The 15,301-nt window shown below is 53.9% G+C and overlaps 1 protein-coding gene and 1 long non-coding RNA gene across 5 annotated transcripts in view; both read left to right on the forward strand.

Moving 5' to 3' along the window:
- Positions 1–4,083, forward strand: part of LOC102547952 (uncharacterized) — a 36,217-nt gene extending 32,134 nt beyond the window's left edge. For all 3 annotated transcript variants that reach the window (XR_015631483.1, XR_015631484.1, XR_015631482.1), the window contains exons 2-3: positions 3,236–3,333; positions 3,861–4,083. This is a non-coding gene — a long non-coding RNA (uncharacterized LOC102547952). The remainder of the gene's footprint in view (positions 1–3,235; positions 3,334–3,860) is intronic.
- A 3,023-nt stretch (positions 4,084–7,106) lies between these two features.
- Positions 7,107–12,326, forward strand: Tekt4 (tektin 4). 2 transcript variants are annotated; one of them, XM_087571518.1, is made up of 6 exons: positions 7,107–7,822; positions 9,424–9,494; positions 9,821–9,964; positions 10,340–10,562; positions 11,181–11,335; positions 12,052–12,326. In XM_087571518.1, the coding sequence occupies exons 1-6, from the start codon at positions 7,271–7,273 to the stop codon at positions 12,266–12,268; spliced, it is 1,362 nt and encodes a 453-aa protein (XP_087427644.1). In that variant the 5' UTR covers positions 7,107–7,270; the 3' UTR covers positions 12,269–12,326. The 2 variants fall into 2 exon arrangements, with proteins under 2 accessions (XP_087427644.1, NP_001013987.1); NM_001013965.1 differs by having other exon boundaries at positions 7,156–7,804; positions 12,052–12,324.
- Positions 12,327–15,301: the final 2,975 nt, after the last annotated feature.

Raw genomic sequence — 15,301 nt, forward strand, 5'->3', positions numbered from 1 at the left:
GAAGAAACATCAGGCTGGCTGACCAGAGGCCTTGATCAGGGTGTCCCCAACAACTAATACCACCACAACGGAGGGGACCAGAGGCCATGGGTTTGTTGCCACTGTGGAGGGGCTCCACTCTTCTCCCTACAAGGCCCCGGGGCAGAAGTGTGCCCACTTTCCCGCTGTTCTCCAGAGACCCCAGTGGCTACCTTACCTAGCTCTCTGGGCAGGGTATAGTGGGAGATCATGGATCTGACAAGCCCCTAGGGATATCTGGTAGAGAAGGGGCAGAGAAGTGTGGGTGGTTGATCCAGTGGCCCCCTGAGCCCGTGCAGGTGGGGGTTTTGGTGGATCGGATGGCTGGACTAGCCACCAAGTATTGGCCTTGGACTGCTTTCACTTTGATGGTCGAAACCCCACTGACAGTGTCTGCCCTGAGAGGGTCCCATGAGTCTCCAACACCTTCCAGGCTGGGCCAGCCCCTCAGCACTTGGCAACCTTGGCTGGCTCTACTGATTAAGTCCTGTGTCTCCAAGCCCTGGGATGAACCAGGTTCCTAAGGACCCATGAACCGAGGCTGGCTGACCTTGCACGATAGGCAGGAACGTGACTACATTGTTCTCCTGATCAATGGAGAGATTCTTGACTTTGGGTGCCGCTGCTGGCCCTTCAATGGCTGATAAGTATTCTGGGGGCTTGAAAAATCACAGACACTGGGAAGCTCCTGCTTCTTTGGTTGAAGATTCTGCCAGCTCCTTCTGGACCAGAGCCACTGTGTGTTTGTGCACACATTTGTGTGTGTGTGTGTGTGTCTGTGTGTGTGTGTGTGTGTGTGTGTGTGTGTGTGTGTGTGTGTGTGTGCAGCATACCAGTCTGACTTCCCTGCTCTGCGTGGGGATTTTCCTTGGGGGCCATGGCAGGGCAGAAGCCAGCAGTCCCCTTGGTCCCTGCCTACCTGTAGCCCTCCAGCAGGAGTGACCAAGGGGCCAGAAGATGACACTTGGAGATGTGAGAGTGGGGTGGTTGGGTCTCTGATTTCTAGCCCTGGGTGAGGGGTGGTGAGGCCAGAGGTATGTACACCCAGGTGATTAGGCCCAACTTCTGGGCTGACCTTGGGCTACAGCTCCATTCTCATCTGCTTCACAGCCAAGAGACACAGCTCCGGTAGAGCCTGAGGTTGGGAGACATTGCAGGAAGAACATAACTGAGTGACTCAGAGTTCACTGGAACTCAGGATGCAGAAGGGTCAAGGGCATGCGTCCACCCTTGTTAGACACCAGCTGCTACCTACGTTAGAATTCTACCCCATAATAAACCTACTGAGACCTCCCTGGGACTTGTAGAACAGCCCCAGCCTCTGGATGAGCATTATGGGGGGGGGGGCTATGATGCTCATCTCCCTGGGAGGCTCCCACTTTGTCCCTGGGGCAAGCACTGTAATCACACTTAGGAGCGCCCGGGAGTATGGCCACACAGGTCCTCTGTAAACTGATGGAAACTCTTGGAACCTCTGTTTCTGCACCTAGGCATTTGGGTGCGGAGGGTAACGGAAGTGGAAATCCCGGTGGCCTCTGTATAGCACCGGCTGAAGTTGTCCTTTCTGTTGGCCTTTGAGCCTGCAGGGCCAGGCGGCGGGGTCAGGTCAGGTACTTCCCACCAGCTAGGACTCTCAGCTCATCAGCCTCCATTGAGTTAGTCCGTCCCAGCCCTGCCCCGGGGCCGACTCAGAATCTCTGCTAAATCCTCTATTTAATTTTCTTCTCAGGGAATTGTAGGAGGTTTTTCAGATAAAGCTGAGCTGATAAAGTGGGGATTTGGCTGTTCTCAAAGGCAGTAGGCCCTGGGCACTGTCTCATAGGCATGGCGGGTATGAGGCAGCTCCACTGGTAGAGCTGTGCTCCCCCTGGCTCCCCAGGGTGAGGGTGCATGAAGGTCAGACCCCGGTGTCTCAGCCTTGTCACTAGGTCTAGGTTTCTGTACACTTCATAGGCTCCTCCTGGCTGAATGGGCGGTTGGGGCCAGCCGGGGTAATGCTCGGGCCCCAGGAGTCCTCACTGTCCTATAGGAAACCCAAAGGCCCATTGCTGAGGGAAATCAGGGCCAGTCTTCTCGGAACCACCCCTTCCTCTTCAGGATGGCTGTATCTCTCTCTCTCTCTCTCTCTCTCTCTCTCTCTCTCTCTCTCTCTCTCCTGGCTGGCTAGCCTCTGCCCAGCTCCCACGACGAATGCCAGGCAAGGCCTCCTGATGGCTTGGTATCGAAACCTCAGATTTTCCTGGGTACCAACTTTGTGTCTCTCCCGTCTCTGCCTGGTTCCTCTATGACATTCTGATAAATAGCTGCCTGTGTCCCTGCAGTAATGGCAGGCTCACTCCCGCAGGAAGCTCAGCCGGGACCCCAGCTCCCTGCCCACCTCACCCCGTGTATATGCCTCTGCGTGTTTTGAATGGGCACCTCTGGTCCCAGATATACTGTCCTTGGAGAGGAGTCCTCACTGTGGCACTGCTTGCCTTCCTGGTAGGAGCAGGTCCCTGCTATTTTTCTAGTGATGGTGTTGTTGTGACAAAGCTTGCTGCAAAATGTTGTTCCCAGTCCCTTTTGAACCTCGTTCCTTCATTTGGAGTCATTTCCTCTGGCTGCGTTTCAAAGCCTAGCATCGCTTAGTGGCTGGGCGGTCCCTGCACCTCCTGATTAAGAACTGGATGCCCTGCTGAGATGCTCTTAGAGGCAGTACGGACTCTCTTTCCCCAACATGTCCATACTGGGTTTCTATATTTTGATGTTTTCTCCTATTTGGCAAGTGTGGAGGTAGTTAATATTTTTCAGGCATGGAAAGGTGCAACTCAAAGCCTCTCACTGAAGTGCTGTTTCATTTCTTTATTTTTATTTATTAGGGGTTTGTTCTGTTTTCCTAGTGCTAGGGACAGAACTCAGCTCTTGTCCGGCTGGACAACTGCTCTGCCAACTACATTCCAGCCCTTTTTTGCTTTTCGTATTGAGACAATCTTTTACTTGAACTTGAACTTGCGATCTTCCTGTTCTATCATTTCCAGAAGCTGGGATTCTAGGCAAGCACCATCAGACCTGGCGAGAGTTTCTTTTCTATATTTTTAAAGCCATGCATGGTCTTGGAGATGTGTGTACATATGGTATGTGCATGTGAATGTGCACGCTTGCATGTGTATGCACACGTACGTGTGTGGCCTCTCAATATCTTCACTTTTCCTTTTTTTTTTTTTTTTTTTTGAGACAGCCTCTAACTGAACCCGGAGCTCAATGATTGGCTAAGCTAGCTGTCCAGCAAGCCCCAGGAGTCTTCCTGCATCCATCTTCCCAGCTCTGGGATTAGAGGTATGTGCAGCCACTCCCAGCTCTTTACAAAAGTGCTGAACACTCAGACTCGGGTTTTTCCTTGTGTTTGTGTGGCAAGCATTTGACTGACCAAGCTAACCTTAGGGACATTTAAAGAAGTGCTTGTTCTCATGCATCCTTGGCGTTATGGCTGGGAAGCCTCTCACTTCCATGAGGTGGGGACATGGTAAATGCCAGGCTGAGTAGCTCTGGGTCCTTGAGGTGGACACAGCTGTCTGGACAACCACACACAGCTAGGCACCTTCAGGCCACACGTGCTTCATCCCAGAGTTCCTTGTCTGAGTCTTGCTTCCCTCTTGCTCAGGAAGGCAGAGATGCCCTGTGTTCACTGCTTGGGGAAAGGCGAGAGTGAGGTAGGAGTGAGTCATTAGCCCATCAGCTTCCTGGTCCTGCCTTGCCAAGAGGAGAGAGAGACTCATGCCTACCTCAGTTGATGGCCAGGCCCCTGTACTCAGCCGTCTGCCAGCATGTGTCCATGCCACATCTTGCTTTGTGTTGTTCTCTAGGGCCGATGGCTGATGGGAAGCAGGGCTTTCACAGTGGCGCCTGGAGTCATCAGAGGAGGGGCTCACCACCGACATCCCCTGCAGATTCTTCTTCCCGGAAGTCCTTGGCTGGATCCTCCTTCTTGCTTGATGCCTACTGCAGCACTGGTTCAGCCATGCCAAAGAGCTTTGGATCCTTCTGTAATTAAAATGTCCCACTGGTCTGGGGAAAGATGTGGCTGTACCTCCCACTGCTCCTGCCTCTGTGTCTGCTCCAGCCAGGACGGCTCCCTGGTTTCTTGTTCTCAGTTACAAGTATTCTGGCTAGGGTAGGAGGCGGCCAGATGGTAATCTCTCCTCTGTTGGCCTTATCCTGTCAGCGTGACCTTGGGCCCATCCCAGCCTGGGGCCCGAAGGTTGTGTCAATTAGAGTCAATGAGGCTGTATGGCTTCCCTCCCATTTAGAACCTTGCAGGTTGGGGGCGGAGCTAGAGGGATGTCCTCTGACCTTGGGGAACTGCTGCTAGACTTCAAAAGAAAGGGACCCTTTTGCCCACGTCCATCCCACTCATGATGTCTAGAGTTTGTAAAGGTATCTGTGCAGGGGACATCTGTGCTCTTCGTCAGTCTTCCTGCCCCTCTGTTTCCTAGGCATCCTGCAGGGCTGTCCAGTGTGGAGGGATCTGGTTCTTGGGGACACAGGCAAAGTGTCCATGGAGCCTGCACTCCCAGCCCCATCAAGCTGCAGCTGTGCTGTGGGAACTTTCACATGCCCCCCAGACTCACTTTCCCACTGCAACTGCAACATGGGAAGAAGAGGGACATAAGAGAGGACCCCACCCCCCACTCCATACAGTCCCGCAGCCCACCACCATTGTGCCCACACACAGTTTGTCTGTGCTCACTGTAGCTTTGCCTGCCTGTTCCCCACTTAGCCCTAGCTACGAGTATAGTTGTGACGGCTTCATCAGCCCCAGGGAAACCTTGTGCAATGATTGGTGTTCCTCCCCGAGAGGCTGGGAGGGGCTACACACTAGCACCGTCAGAGTACAAATGCCTTTCTCTGGACTGAGGGTCAGACTAGAGGCTGTGGATGATGGGGACAAAGGTTCAACACCTCCCTGAAAGTGTCTGGTGAGTCTTGACCCCTCAAGCTGGGGACTAAGGTTGAAGCTCTACCTTGGAGTCTATCCCAACCCAGGGGACCCTACATTGAGACCTGGCCTTCCTCATCAGCCCCGGGGTTCAATGGGATCATCACCTACCTGCCATGCCCAGTACTTGGATACTTCAGGTGAAGATCAAGCAGAGTCACTGGGCCCAGGTCTCTTCCTTTGCAGTCCCTGGGTCTACGTGCCAGGGATGAATCTAAGGAGAAACCACGGTTGTGCTCTGGGTGGCTCTGAACCTGCTACCATGTGGAGAAACCGAGGTACAGAGGAGATAGAGGGAGGTCCACACTGGCCCCCAAAGGCTCTTGGCCTCCAGCTCTTGAGGAACAATGGCAACTCTTGCTCAGTCTGGTTATGAATTCTTAAGGCTTCTGCCCAACCAAACACACATGTACAAAGCATCTACTGGTGGAAATGCCAGGGCTCACCGTCAGAAGATTGACAGGGAGCACGGGGTGAGGGGATGACTGCTAGGGGGTCAGCACCAGGGAGGGTGCCAGGAAGGCACAGCCTGGGCAGAAGCATGGGGGTGAAACCAAGCTTGTGTGCCAAGCTGAGGGAGCCTGAGGTTCTTGAGGTTGGAAATGGGATGGGACAGAGTGAGGGAAGAGGCCGAGGGGCTGTGGTGTAGATCCGATGCTGACTAAGGTTGTAGATTTCTTTCAGAAAGCACCCAGTACATGGGGAGCCTCTCGGGAAGACCAGGAGGGAGGGGAACCAGAAGTCGGGAAATAGGTGTCTGGCACATTCTGCAGTCAATGTCGCCCTCTGTTGGTCACATTGGCAATCGACTTAGACTAGGATTTCTTATGCCCACGTTGGACGGCAGGGTTTCCTGACCAAGTAGCATCCTGGGAACAACTGCCCAACAGAACGTGCCTCCTTTTTCTTGAGCAGATCAGGACATTTGACTCCAGATACATCCAGTGTGTGAAACCTCTCATAACACTGGCCCAAATCCCCAGGAGGCTCTGGGATACAGAAGAAAGAAGTGAGGTCTGGCCCTTACACAGTGGCCCTGGCAACAGATGGGGTGAGGGTCCTTGTGGATACTCCCACAGGGTCAGCTCCAAAAGTGAGTCCTGGAGGCTGAGGTAGGGTGGATGTTTGGTCCTCTGGGCTTGCACGAGGGGTTCAGACCACATGCGCAATGGGGTCAAGTTATGGGATCATAGGGTGGTTTAGGGTATGTTGGTGGTGTTGAGGATGAGAGGCACTTCTCACCCTGAGGAATCTGGTCATGTTTCCATGACCATCCACCTCCCACAGGTCACCCCAAGGGGTCTTTAAGGAGGCAGAACCTTCCCCATCCTGCTCCAGCAGAGCAAAGACAATGTGCAGGATCAGACCATGGAGGAAAATCTCAGGAAAGAGGGGCTGAGGAGCTGGGGAGGAGGACAGGGTGTCAGAGATTTCAGGACCCTTTCCTACCCGAGTCCAAGGGTCCTCTAGTGAATGAGTCCTGAGCTTCTGAGGCTTGGGCCACAGTGTGGTGAAGAGCTGAGAGTTGGGGATTGCTTGACCCCATTTGTGTGTGTGTGTGTGTGTGTGTGTGTGTGCGCGCACGCGCGTATGTATGCATATGGGTATTTGTGTGCATGTGGAGGCCAGAGAGAAAACCTTAGGGGACATTTCTCAAGCACCATTCATCTTGGGGTTTTGTCTGATTTTGTTGTTGTTAGGGGTTTTGTTTGAGATGAGAGATCCCACTATATAGCCCAGATCAGATTGGAACTCACTATGTAGACCAGGATGTCCTTGAGATCAGAGAGCACCACTTGTCTATGCCTCCTGGGTGCTGGGGTTAGAAGTATTTGCCACTATGCCTGGCCAATCTTATTTTCCAACATTCATCAAATACAGTTGGACTGGTTGGCCTGTGAACTCACAGATTAACGGTTTCTGCCTTCCCAGCGCCGGAATTGCAAGCGTGTGCCACCACACCCATCCCTCCCCAACCCCACCCCCACCCCGTGTTCTGGGAATCAAGCTCAGTTTCTTGTAAGGCAAACACTTTTCCCCATTTAAGCTATCTTCCCTGCCACTGCTTGGCCCTTTAAGAGGGCAATTCCGCCCCACCCCCTCGAGTGACCCCGTTGCTCAGCAACAGGAGGCAGTTGGTGTATACAATGTTCCTGAGGCAACCAGGAGCCTTGCTTGGGACAGAGTGACCAGTACTGCTCCACTGATCGTGCCTGGACGATTGCCCAGTGACCCTCTCTTCATTCCGCCTCCCTGCCCAGCCAGGGAGTAAGCACCATGGCACAAGCCGAAGTGCTCCTGACCAAGGAGCCAGCCCCGCAGTCAATTGATGTCTGTGAGCTACCCCAAAAAAAATATGAAGTGGCTTGTAATACCGGTGCCTATACATCCGCCGGTCTGGCCACCGCTGGCTTCCGCACAGCCAAATACCTCATGGACGAGTGGTTTCAGAACTCTTATGCACGCTACCACCAGGCCTTTGCAGACCGGGACTACTCTGAGAGGCAGCGGCATGAAAGCAAGCAGCTGGCAGCCGAGACTGGGGAACTTGCCTATCGCACACAACTTGACTCCACACGAAGGGTGGGAGAGCGTCTGGAGGACATGCATTGCTGGAAGTCGGAGCTGCAGCGAGAGATAGACGAGCTGTCTTCCGAGACTGATCAGATGATGGCCCAGAAGCTTCGGCTACAACGCGCCTTGGATGCTTTGTCCGTGCCCTTCTCCATCGCTACTGACAACCTACAGTGCCGAGAACGCCGCCAGCACCCAGACCTTGTCCGGGACTATGTGGAGGTGGAGCTGCTGAAGGTGCGGCCAGTGGCTCAGGTGCAGAGTGGGAGGCAGACTTGGGCACTCAGTGGATAACACAGGACCCCAGGGTTCACACAGCACTATGCCCTTCTGCCCATGCAGGACCCCTGATCCTGATCCTTCAGACAGTGGTGGGTTGTTTTTTTTTTTTCCTTCCCACATCCAAATAATTTTCTCTCTTTTGGGATTCCTTCCAGTCCACACGATTTCAAAGATGTTAAGTCTGACCCTGAGGGGGTTTTTTGTTATGGTGGTGGTGGCTTTAGGGTTGGTTTGTAGTTTGTTTGTTTTCCAAGACAGGGTTTCTTTGTGTAGTTCTGGCTGTCCTGGAACTTACACTCTGTAGAGCAAAGCAGGCCTCAAACTAGGACATTCATTCAGCTGCCTCTGCCTCCCAAGGACTGGGATTAAATGTGCTACAGCCTTTGGGCTGAGGTTGTTTTGTTTTGGGCTAAGCCAAAGGCTCTCCCTGTACCAGCATGCATGCCCCTTGCTTCTCTAGTGTACTTCAGGGTAGAAAGCCGGGCCAGCCAGTGCTGCAGGTATGGAGGTATGGAGGCCATGGCATCTGTCCTTGAGCCCCAGAGCCCCAGAGCCCCTCAGCCCCAGAGCCTCCTAGTATACACTTACAATCCCAGCATTGGGGAAACTGAGGAAAGGGGACCACAAGCTCCAGGCCAGCCTGGACTACATGTGAGACTCTTAAACAAACAAACAAACAAACAAGCAAGCAAGCAAACACCAAAACTCAACCAAAACCAAAACCTACTACCTCCTCCTCCCTTCATTAGATACCTTTTCCCTCTAACCCCAGTACAGCTTGCTTTGGGGAGCCTTGAATGGTTATGGGGGTCACTCAGCCTAGTGACTCACAACTCAGAATTCCTCAGAGCAGGAGCCTCCTGTGGTGGGCAAAGATGAATGATGGGACTGGGGAATAAGTCACCCGGCTGAGGTCTCAGGGAACTCCTGCCCTACCTCCAGGCCTTGCCCACTGCTGGCAGTGGGTGCAGAGAGGGAAGGGGGACCGAGGACACCAGACACTGGAGATCATGACCCATGTGGGCTTGCACATGAAAGAATTCCTAGCCCCCAGAAAATGTTGGGGTAAAAGGAAACTTAGAGTTTCCTACCTATTCTTGGTGGGAAGTGGGCAGCAGACAGAGGGCATCTGACGTCTTATGGGCTTGAGTTCCTCAGAGAGGCTCTAGGACCTGATCTAACTAAGGCCGAGACTCCTCAGTATACTGTGGGAGTGTTGAGGATGACCCCAGAGTCTAGACAGCTGTCTTAGGCGATCCAACAGCCAAAAGACACTCTTTTTTTTTTTTTTTTTTTTTTTCGGAGCTGGGGACCGAACCCAGGGCCTTGTGCTTCCTAGGTAAGCGCTCTACCACTGAGCTAAATCCCCAGCCCCCAAAAGACACTCTTAGAGGAAACGACATGCTAAAACTTTCCCAGAATGAACCTCGCACATACTCCTTTTTCTGGGGTTGCGGGGAAATTAAGGCAAAAGTCAATGGTGGTGAGGCCCACACCTGGACTCCTGGTGAGTCCCTAAGTCCCTCCGCAGGCGGAGGGGAGGATTACTTAGAGGGGACCTGTCTCATCTCCAGGAAACTGAACTCATCAGGAACATCCAGGAACTCCTGAAGAGGACGATGGGACAAGCTGTGGGCCAGATACGGTGGGTCACAGCAGCCCCTGAGGGACCTGAGGGGTGGACATACCTGAACTCTGTCCTCAAGGCTGGTCTGAGGTGGGAGGCAAGACAGGTTAGGGTACCTGACGCTGTGACTGAGAGGTCAGAAGGCTTTGGATCTTAGCCAGAGGAATGCAGGCATTGCTCGGCTGGGCATATACAACTGTTCCCACTTTTGTTCTGGAACCTGGGCCCCGCTGGCCCTGGAAGGCTGTCTGAGCGCAAACTGGCGCCCCCCTGAGGCTGATATGGGGCTTGCCTGCTTTCCAGTTCTCCCTGACACATAGCCCTGAATCTCCTCTCTTCCCTAGGCTGAACCGGGAACATAAGGAGAACTGTGAGATAAACTGGTCAGACAAAGTAGAAGTCTACAACATTGACGATACCTGCGCCCGCTACACCAATGAGAGCACCCAGGTGCAGTTTTATCCGCATTCCAGCAAGTTCGAGGAGAGGTAGGCTTCTAGGCACTGTACTCTGTTTGCCCCTTCCACTCTCTTGGCTCTACTTCCAAAATCTGAGGAAGAAATGCCACACGAGGACCTGTCCCAGCTCTCCCGGAGAAGCTCTCTCTGATTGTGGGGTGGACTAACAGGAAAGCCTCTTAATCAAGTGCATGGCACCCACATTTCACCCAAGGCTGGTGACCTGCGGGTGCCCTGGAAAGCGTTTCTGCTCGCGGCCAGCAGAGGGCACGCAACCACCACTAGAGGCCTGGGAGAACCTCGGGATGTCTGTGGGAGGCGGGATACGGAGCACATTGGGGATCGCCGACATTGTCAGAGTCTCCGCGTGGCTACACCTGACCAGGCCTCAACCTTCACCCTCAGTGCCTCCACGCCTGAGACGTGGGGTAAGTTCACTCAGGACGTCCTGCTTCGAGCCGAGCGCGAACGGCTAGCCTCGGTTAACCTGCGGAAGTTAATTGACTGCATCCTGAGGGATACTGCCGAGGACCTGCGGTTGCAGTGCGACGCAGTAAACCTGGCTTTCTCAAACCGCTGCGAAGAGCTGAACGACGCACGCCAAAAGCTGCAGTACCACCTGCTAAAGGTGGGACTACAGGGCTCGCCCGCCTTTGGACACGCCCACCTGTTTGGGCACACCCAGGACACGCCTACCAGCGAGCCCGTCCCATGCTTAGGGGGTACCTACTCATATCTGTGCTCAACTCCTCCCCGCCCCTGGAACACCCACCATCCCCCACTCTAGCCATGCCCATCCCTCATCTAAGACTCGTTCCCTTAATCACAGGGACCAGGGTTGATAACCATTCTATACTCAGTAGCGACCTGGCTTCAAGGGTCCTTTTGTGACCAGTTCACCCAGAGTTTCTGGGAGTGGTCTGCTGGCACAGCAGGACTGTAGGAGCTGTGTGCTGTGGGGGTTGGGAGGAAGATACTGTGGGGCATAGTGTGGCTATGGGGCCCCTGCTTCTAAGCTCCCAGCATTAGAGAGCAAACAGACTGCCCTGACTCATGAGACCCCCTGAGAGCATTCTACAGGGTTGTAACCACCCTGGTCACAGACCAAGGACTTGGTGTCTCTAGTCAAAGCTAGGAGATGAGGGACCAACCCGTTTAGCCCTTCCCACATGCTGGGTTAGGATAGGCAGTTTTCCTGTTTGCTCCAGGCTTGAGTCAGCCTCAGGCTCACACACTGCCCTTACAGATCCTGAGTGAGATCACGGACCAGGAACACCAGATTGCAGCCTTGAAGCAGGCCATCAAGGACAAGGAGGCCCCTCTGCGTGTGGCCCAAACTCGACTTTACCAGAGGTCACACCGGCCCAATGTGGAGTTGTGCCGGGACAATGCCCAGTTCAGGTACTGCTTGCTGTTTGAGCAGCCCCGAGTGGCTGGAGTCATCCCCTAGGAGCATTTGAGGCCACAATGAACCCCTCCCACCGGGTCAGTCCTACATACAAGCAGACACAGGGCTTGTGGGAAAGACTCTGGAGGGGTTTTGAGTATCAGGAACAACACAGGGTCCTGTGACACTCTGGAATGATTTGCCTTCCTGGAAGGAGCCAAAAGCCTAGAAACCTAGATTCCAGAGACCACAGGGCAGGGAGGCCAGGCTGGACTACCACCCACTCCTGTAACTCTGATGTAATCCTGTGCTCTATGTACCTCCTACAGGCATGATGTAGTATGCCTTTTACTTTTCTGATCTATCCAGTTTCAATATATCCAGACCCTTCTAAGAATAAGCGCCTGTCTTCTTCCTCCTTCCTCGACTGTAATTTTGTTCTAGAAATCAAAGCTTCAAGGGTTAGCTCCTATTCAGGATGCCATTGCTTATTTTCACCACAAGGTGGCAGTGTTTCAAGACTCCCTTTCCCTGCTCCAGAGCAGCTGAGGGAGGCCCCCTTTGGGTTGGAAACGAGGGTCTTTTTGATCCCTGCCAGTTCCCAGGATTTTTTTTTTTGTTGCAACACTAGCCACTTTGGTGGAGTCTGTGCAAGCCTGCTAGGGTCCTCTGTAGCGTCACTGCCCTTTCCTTGGTCTCTCCCCTAGCTTACCAGTCCTTCCCCCTGCAGGTTGATGAGCGAGGTGGAGGAGCTGAACATGTCCCTCAAAGTGCTAAAGGAGAAGCTTCAGGATGCAGAGCAGGCACTGCGGAACCTGGAGGACTCACGCATGAGTCTAGAGAAGGACATCGCAGTCAAGACCAACAGCCTTTTCATCGACCGCCAGAAGTGTATGACCCACCGCAACCGCTACCCCTCGGTCCTCCAGCTGGCTGGCTACCAGTGACTGGGGCTGGCACCCGGCCTCACTGTCTCGTTCAAATAAAGAGCGCTTTAGTTTTCCACCTAGAGTGGCGTGGTGCAGGTGGGGGTGGGGCAGGTGGCTGTCCGTTCGGACAGGTATTTCAGAACTCTTACACAGCCAGACTTTGTCCACGAGTCTACCATCCTCCATACTTCAGGGGACATCGTCAGCCTAGGTGAGGCCAGATACTCCCCCACAGCCCCTCTTAGAGACCCACCAAACTGCTGGTTTCTCCTATCGTCACCAGCAGTTCAAAGGACTTGTGTATCTCTTAGGGATAGTGCACTGTTCTCTCTCTCTCTCTCTCTCTCTCTCTCTCTCTCTCTCTCTCTCTCTCTCTCTCTGTCTCTGTCTCTGTCTCTGTCTCTCTCATCTCCTAGGCCTGAGGCTCAGCTCATATCCCTTTGATTAGTCTATTTGCTCCACACAATGGCCCTCCTGCAGTCAGCTCCACTCAGAGAAATTATCCAGCCCCCATCTCGGCACCTCTCACTGCCCAGTGCTCCTAGGGTGGAGCCCGGAGGTCAGTTTAAACCCCATGACTGGGGGTCAGGAGTAGGGGTACTGATTTCTTATCCTGGAGTGTAGGGGGGAGGGAAGAGGAGTTACACGCCACCACCACAAGCTACCCACACATAGACAGACACCTGACTCCATTCTGGCCCCTGCTCTCCACATCCGATGATACCTGCTCCGGGGGAAATTGCTACATTGTCCGCATGCTCCCGGTGGATCAACATCTGGAGAGGAGGTTTTGCAGACATCAGAGTGTTCCTGGAAATCAAAGCCTGGAGAGGGACATGGGACAGCTGCATGGGGGCAGTTGAGGACAGGCAGGGCTCGCTGGGTGTGGTAGCCTGGATTTCACGGCAGAGAACACTGCACTAGTCCCGGACCAGGGGAGAATGCAGCCATATTGGGCTGATGGGGCCAACTAGTTTCTCACCTACTCTGGAGTTCACCAGGACCTGGCTCCTTAATTCCCCGAAAACATTGACCTTGGTTCCCTCTGGGAGGATGTGTGTGCAATGGGGTTTTATCAGGGAGGGCTTCCAGAGGAGGTGCACGGTCCCTGAGAGAGAGGCCCAGTTCAGACAGAAAGTTCAGCCTATGACCACCAGCACCTCCCGCCCAGACAACCACCGTCTGGGCCTTGCTACGATAGCCTTTGTCCTTTCCCTTCAGCCCCTGCAGCCAGGGGTGGGAGATGCATCCCCTCAGCCCCCATTGCACTATTCAGAGGACACGTCACCACGGAAACCATGCCATTTGTCACAGTTGTTGGTCACCACAGCGACAGCCAGAAAGCTGCTCTTGCTCTTTGGGGTGCAGTTTAGAACGTGCCCTGGGTACTGACACCATAGGGCCCAACATCAGAATAGTTCACGGGTTCAGGGGTACATGACAGCGCACCCCAAAACCTTAGAGGTGGGAGGGTAGGAGCAGAGGCTGAAGGGTACCTGGGGGGTCCTGAGCTGGGGTTTGGTGGGTGGGGGCTACAGAACCCCGACTGCTTGCCTTGGAGTGGTATAGTAGGTTCTGGCCCAGGTCTGGGTAGAAGTGTTTTCTTGGCAGCCTAGGGGACAGTAGCCAGGAGCTCCCCTGCAGCAGTGGGTGACGGCAGCAAGGCCTCGCTGCTGTACCCACTTGTGTTCTCTCCAAACCTTCCCTTCCCCCACCTCAGCAGCCACATGCCCCCGCCTCTCCCGGGAAAGTGGAAACCATCCAGGAAGAGAATCAATCTAGGAGCTTCCTGGGTGAGCCAACCTCTCAGTCTCCATGAAGGCCTTTCTGTTTGCTCCAGCCCATCAGCAGAGCAGACCTCCTCTGACTCCCCAAGGATGGTGGTCTAGCGGTGGGATGGTGCCCAGGCTCGGGCCCAGGGCAGCTGGGCACTCTTTTAAGTATGCCATGTGTCTAAGTGTTGCCCCACTGTGGTGGGTCCTGCTATTTTATAACTGGAGAAAGCAAAGCCAGGAGGGTCCCTGGCCACTCATGCTCACACTCCAAATAGCTAGAAAATACCCCCCGCCCCCAGCCCCTGTGACCTCAGACACCTGGCCCATGGCAGGTGAGCCTTGTCCCCAGGGTCTGATTTCTTCAGGCAAAGCTGGTGACCATAAGGTAATGAAGCTGCTGCAGACCCAGACCCAGCTCTGTAACTTCTTCTAGGAGAACCCCTCTGACTCCATGGCCCAGGCGGAGAGAGAGAGACTCTAGTCACTTCAGATAGGTGCAGGCACTGACGGACCAACGAGAGGGATCTGGCCAAGTCCAGCTTAGAGAGCCAGTGGATTAATTGGGTTATTTATGGGTGCCTGTGTACCATCTGGAGTTTCCTCGGGCATCGCATGGGCGACTGCACCACTAACGAGTCCTAGAGGCATGGGTGACTCACAGAAAACCTGAAGACACCCCCCCCCAATACCACCCCAGCCAACCTCTACCTCTTCCAGAGGATGGAAGTGCTCTATGAGGATCGCTGAGACTTTCCCCTCATGGAGACGAGTCCATAGGCTGGGTCTCAAGATTCTCAGGCTGAGCGATCATAGCTACTCTGGTTCAAGATGGCAGGGGTCATGTCCAACCTAAGAAGACTGACATGTAATACTCTTGCTGCTCTGGGCCCGTGGATTAAAGTTGAAAGAAGAAACACAGGTGCACGCTCTAGGGCTGCACTGTCCAGGAACATCTATGGGACAAGTGTGGTAATATTGCTTGAACTATTCCTGGGGGATGGAGGACAAATGCTTTTTCTCCCCCTCCCCATCCCTGCTCTGCTGCACCCCCTTCCCACAACAACAACAGCAACAACAACAACAGACCAAAGTAATTCCACTCCATTCTAGCTTGTTGAAGTAATGAATCTATTAATGACTACCTACAGAGCATAGGTAGGGGGTTACTTACAGTCACCTGGGCACACCCTTACCCCAACAGCTGCACCACTGAACCATCTCACCCCAGCACGGACAACTCACTCACACCACCCCATCCCTGAGGTAACCCTGACAT

Source organism: Rattus norvegicus, chromosome 10, assembly GCF_021556685.1.
Source record: "Rattus norvegicus strain SHRSP/BbbUtx chromosome 10, alternate assembly SHRSP_T2T, whole genome shotgun sequence".
NCBI classification, from domain to species: domain Eukaryota; kingdom Metazoa; phylum Chordata; class Mammalia; order Rodentia; family Muridae; genus Rattus; species Rattus norvegicus.

Bases quoted from the DNA above. Each gene is read 5' to 3' on its own strand.
- Tekt4 (XM_087571518.1), top strand. From the start codon at position 7,271: ATGGCACAAGCCGAAGTGCTCCTGACCAAGGAGCCAGCCCCGCAGTCA. The intron at 7,823-9,423 runs GTGCAGAGTGGG...TCTCATCTCCAG, and splicing joins AGGTGCGGCCAGTGGCTCAG to GAAACTGAACTCATCAGGAA. The intron at 11,336-12,051 runs GTACTGCTTGCT...TTCCCCCTGCAG, and splicing joins CGGGACAATGCCCAGTTCAG to GTTGATGAGCGAGGTGGAGG.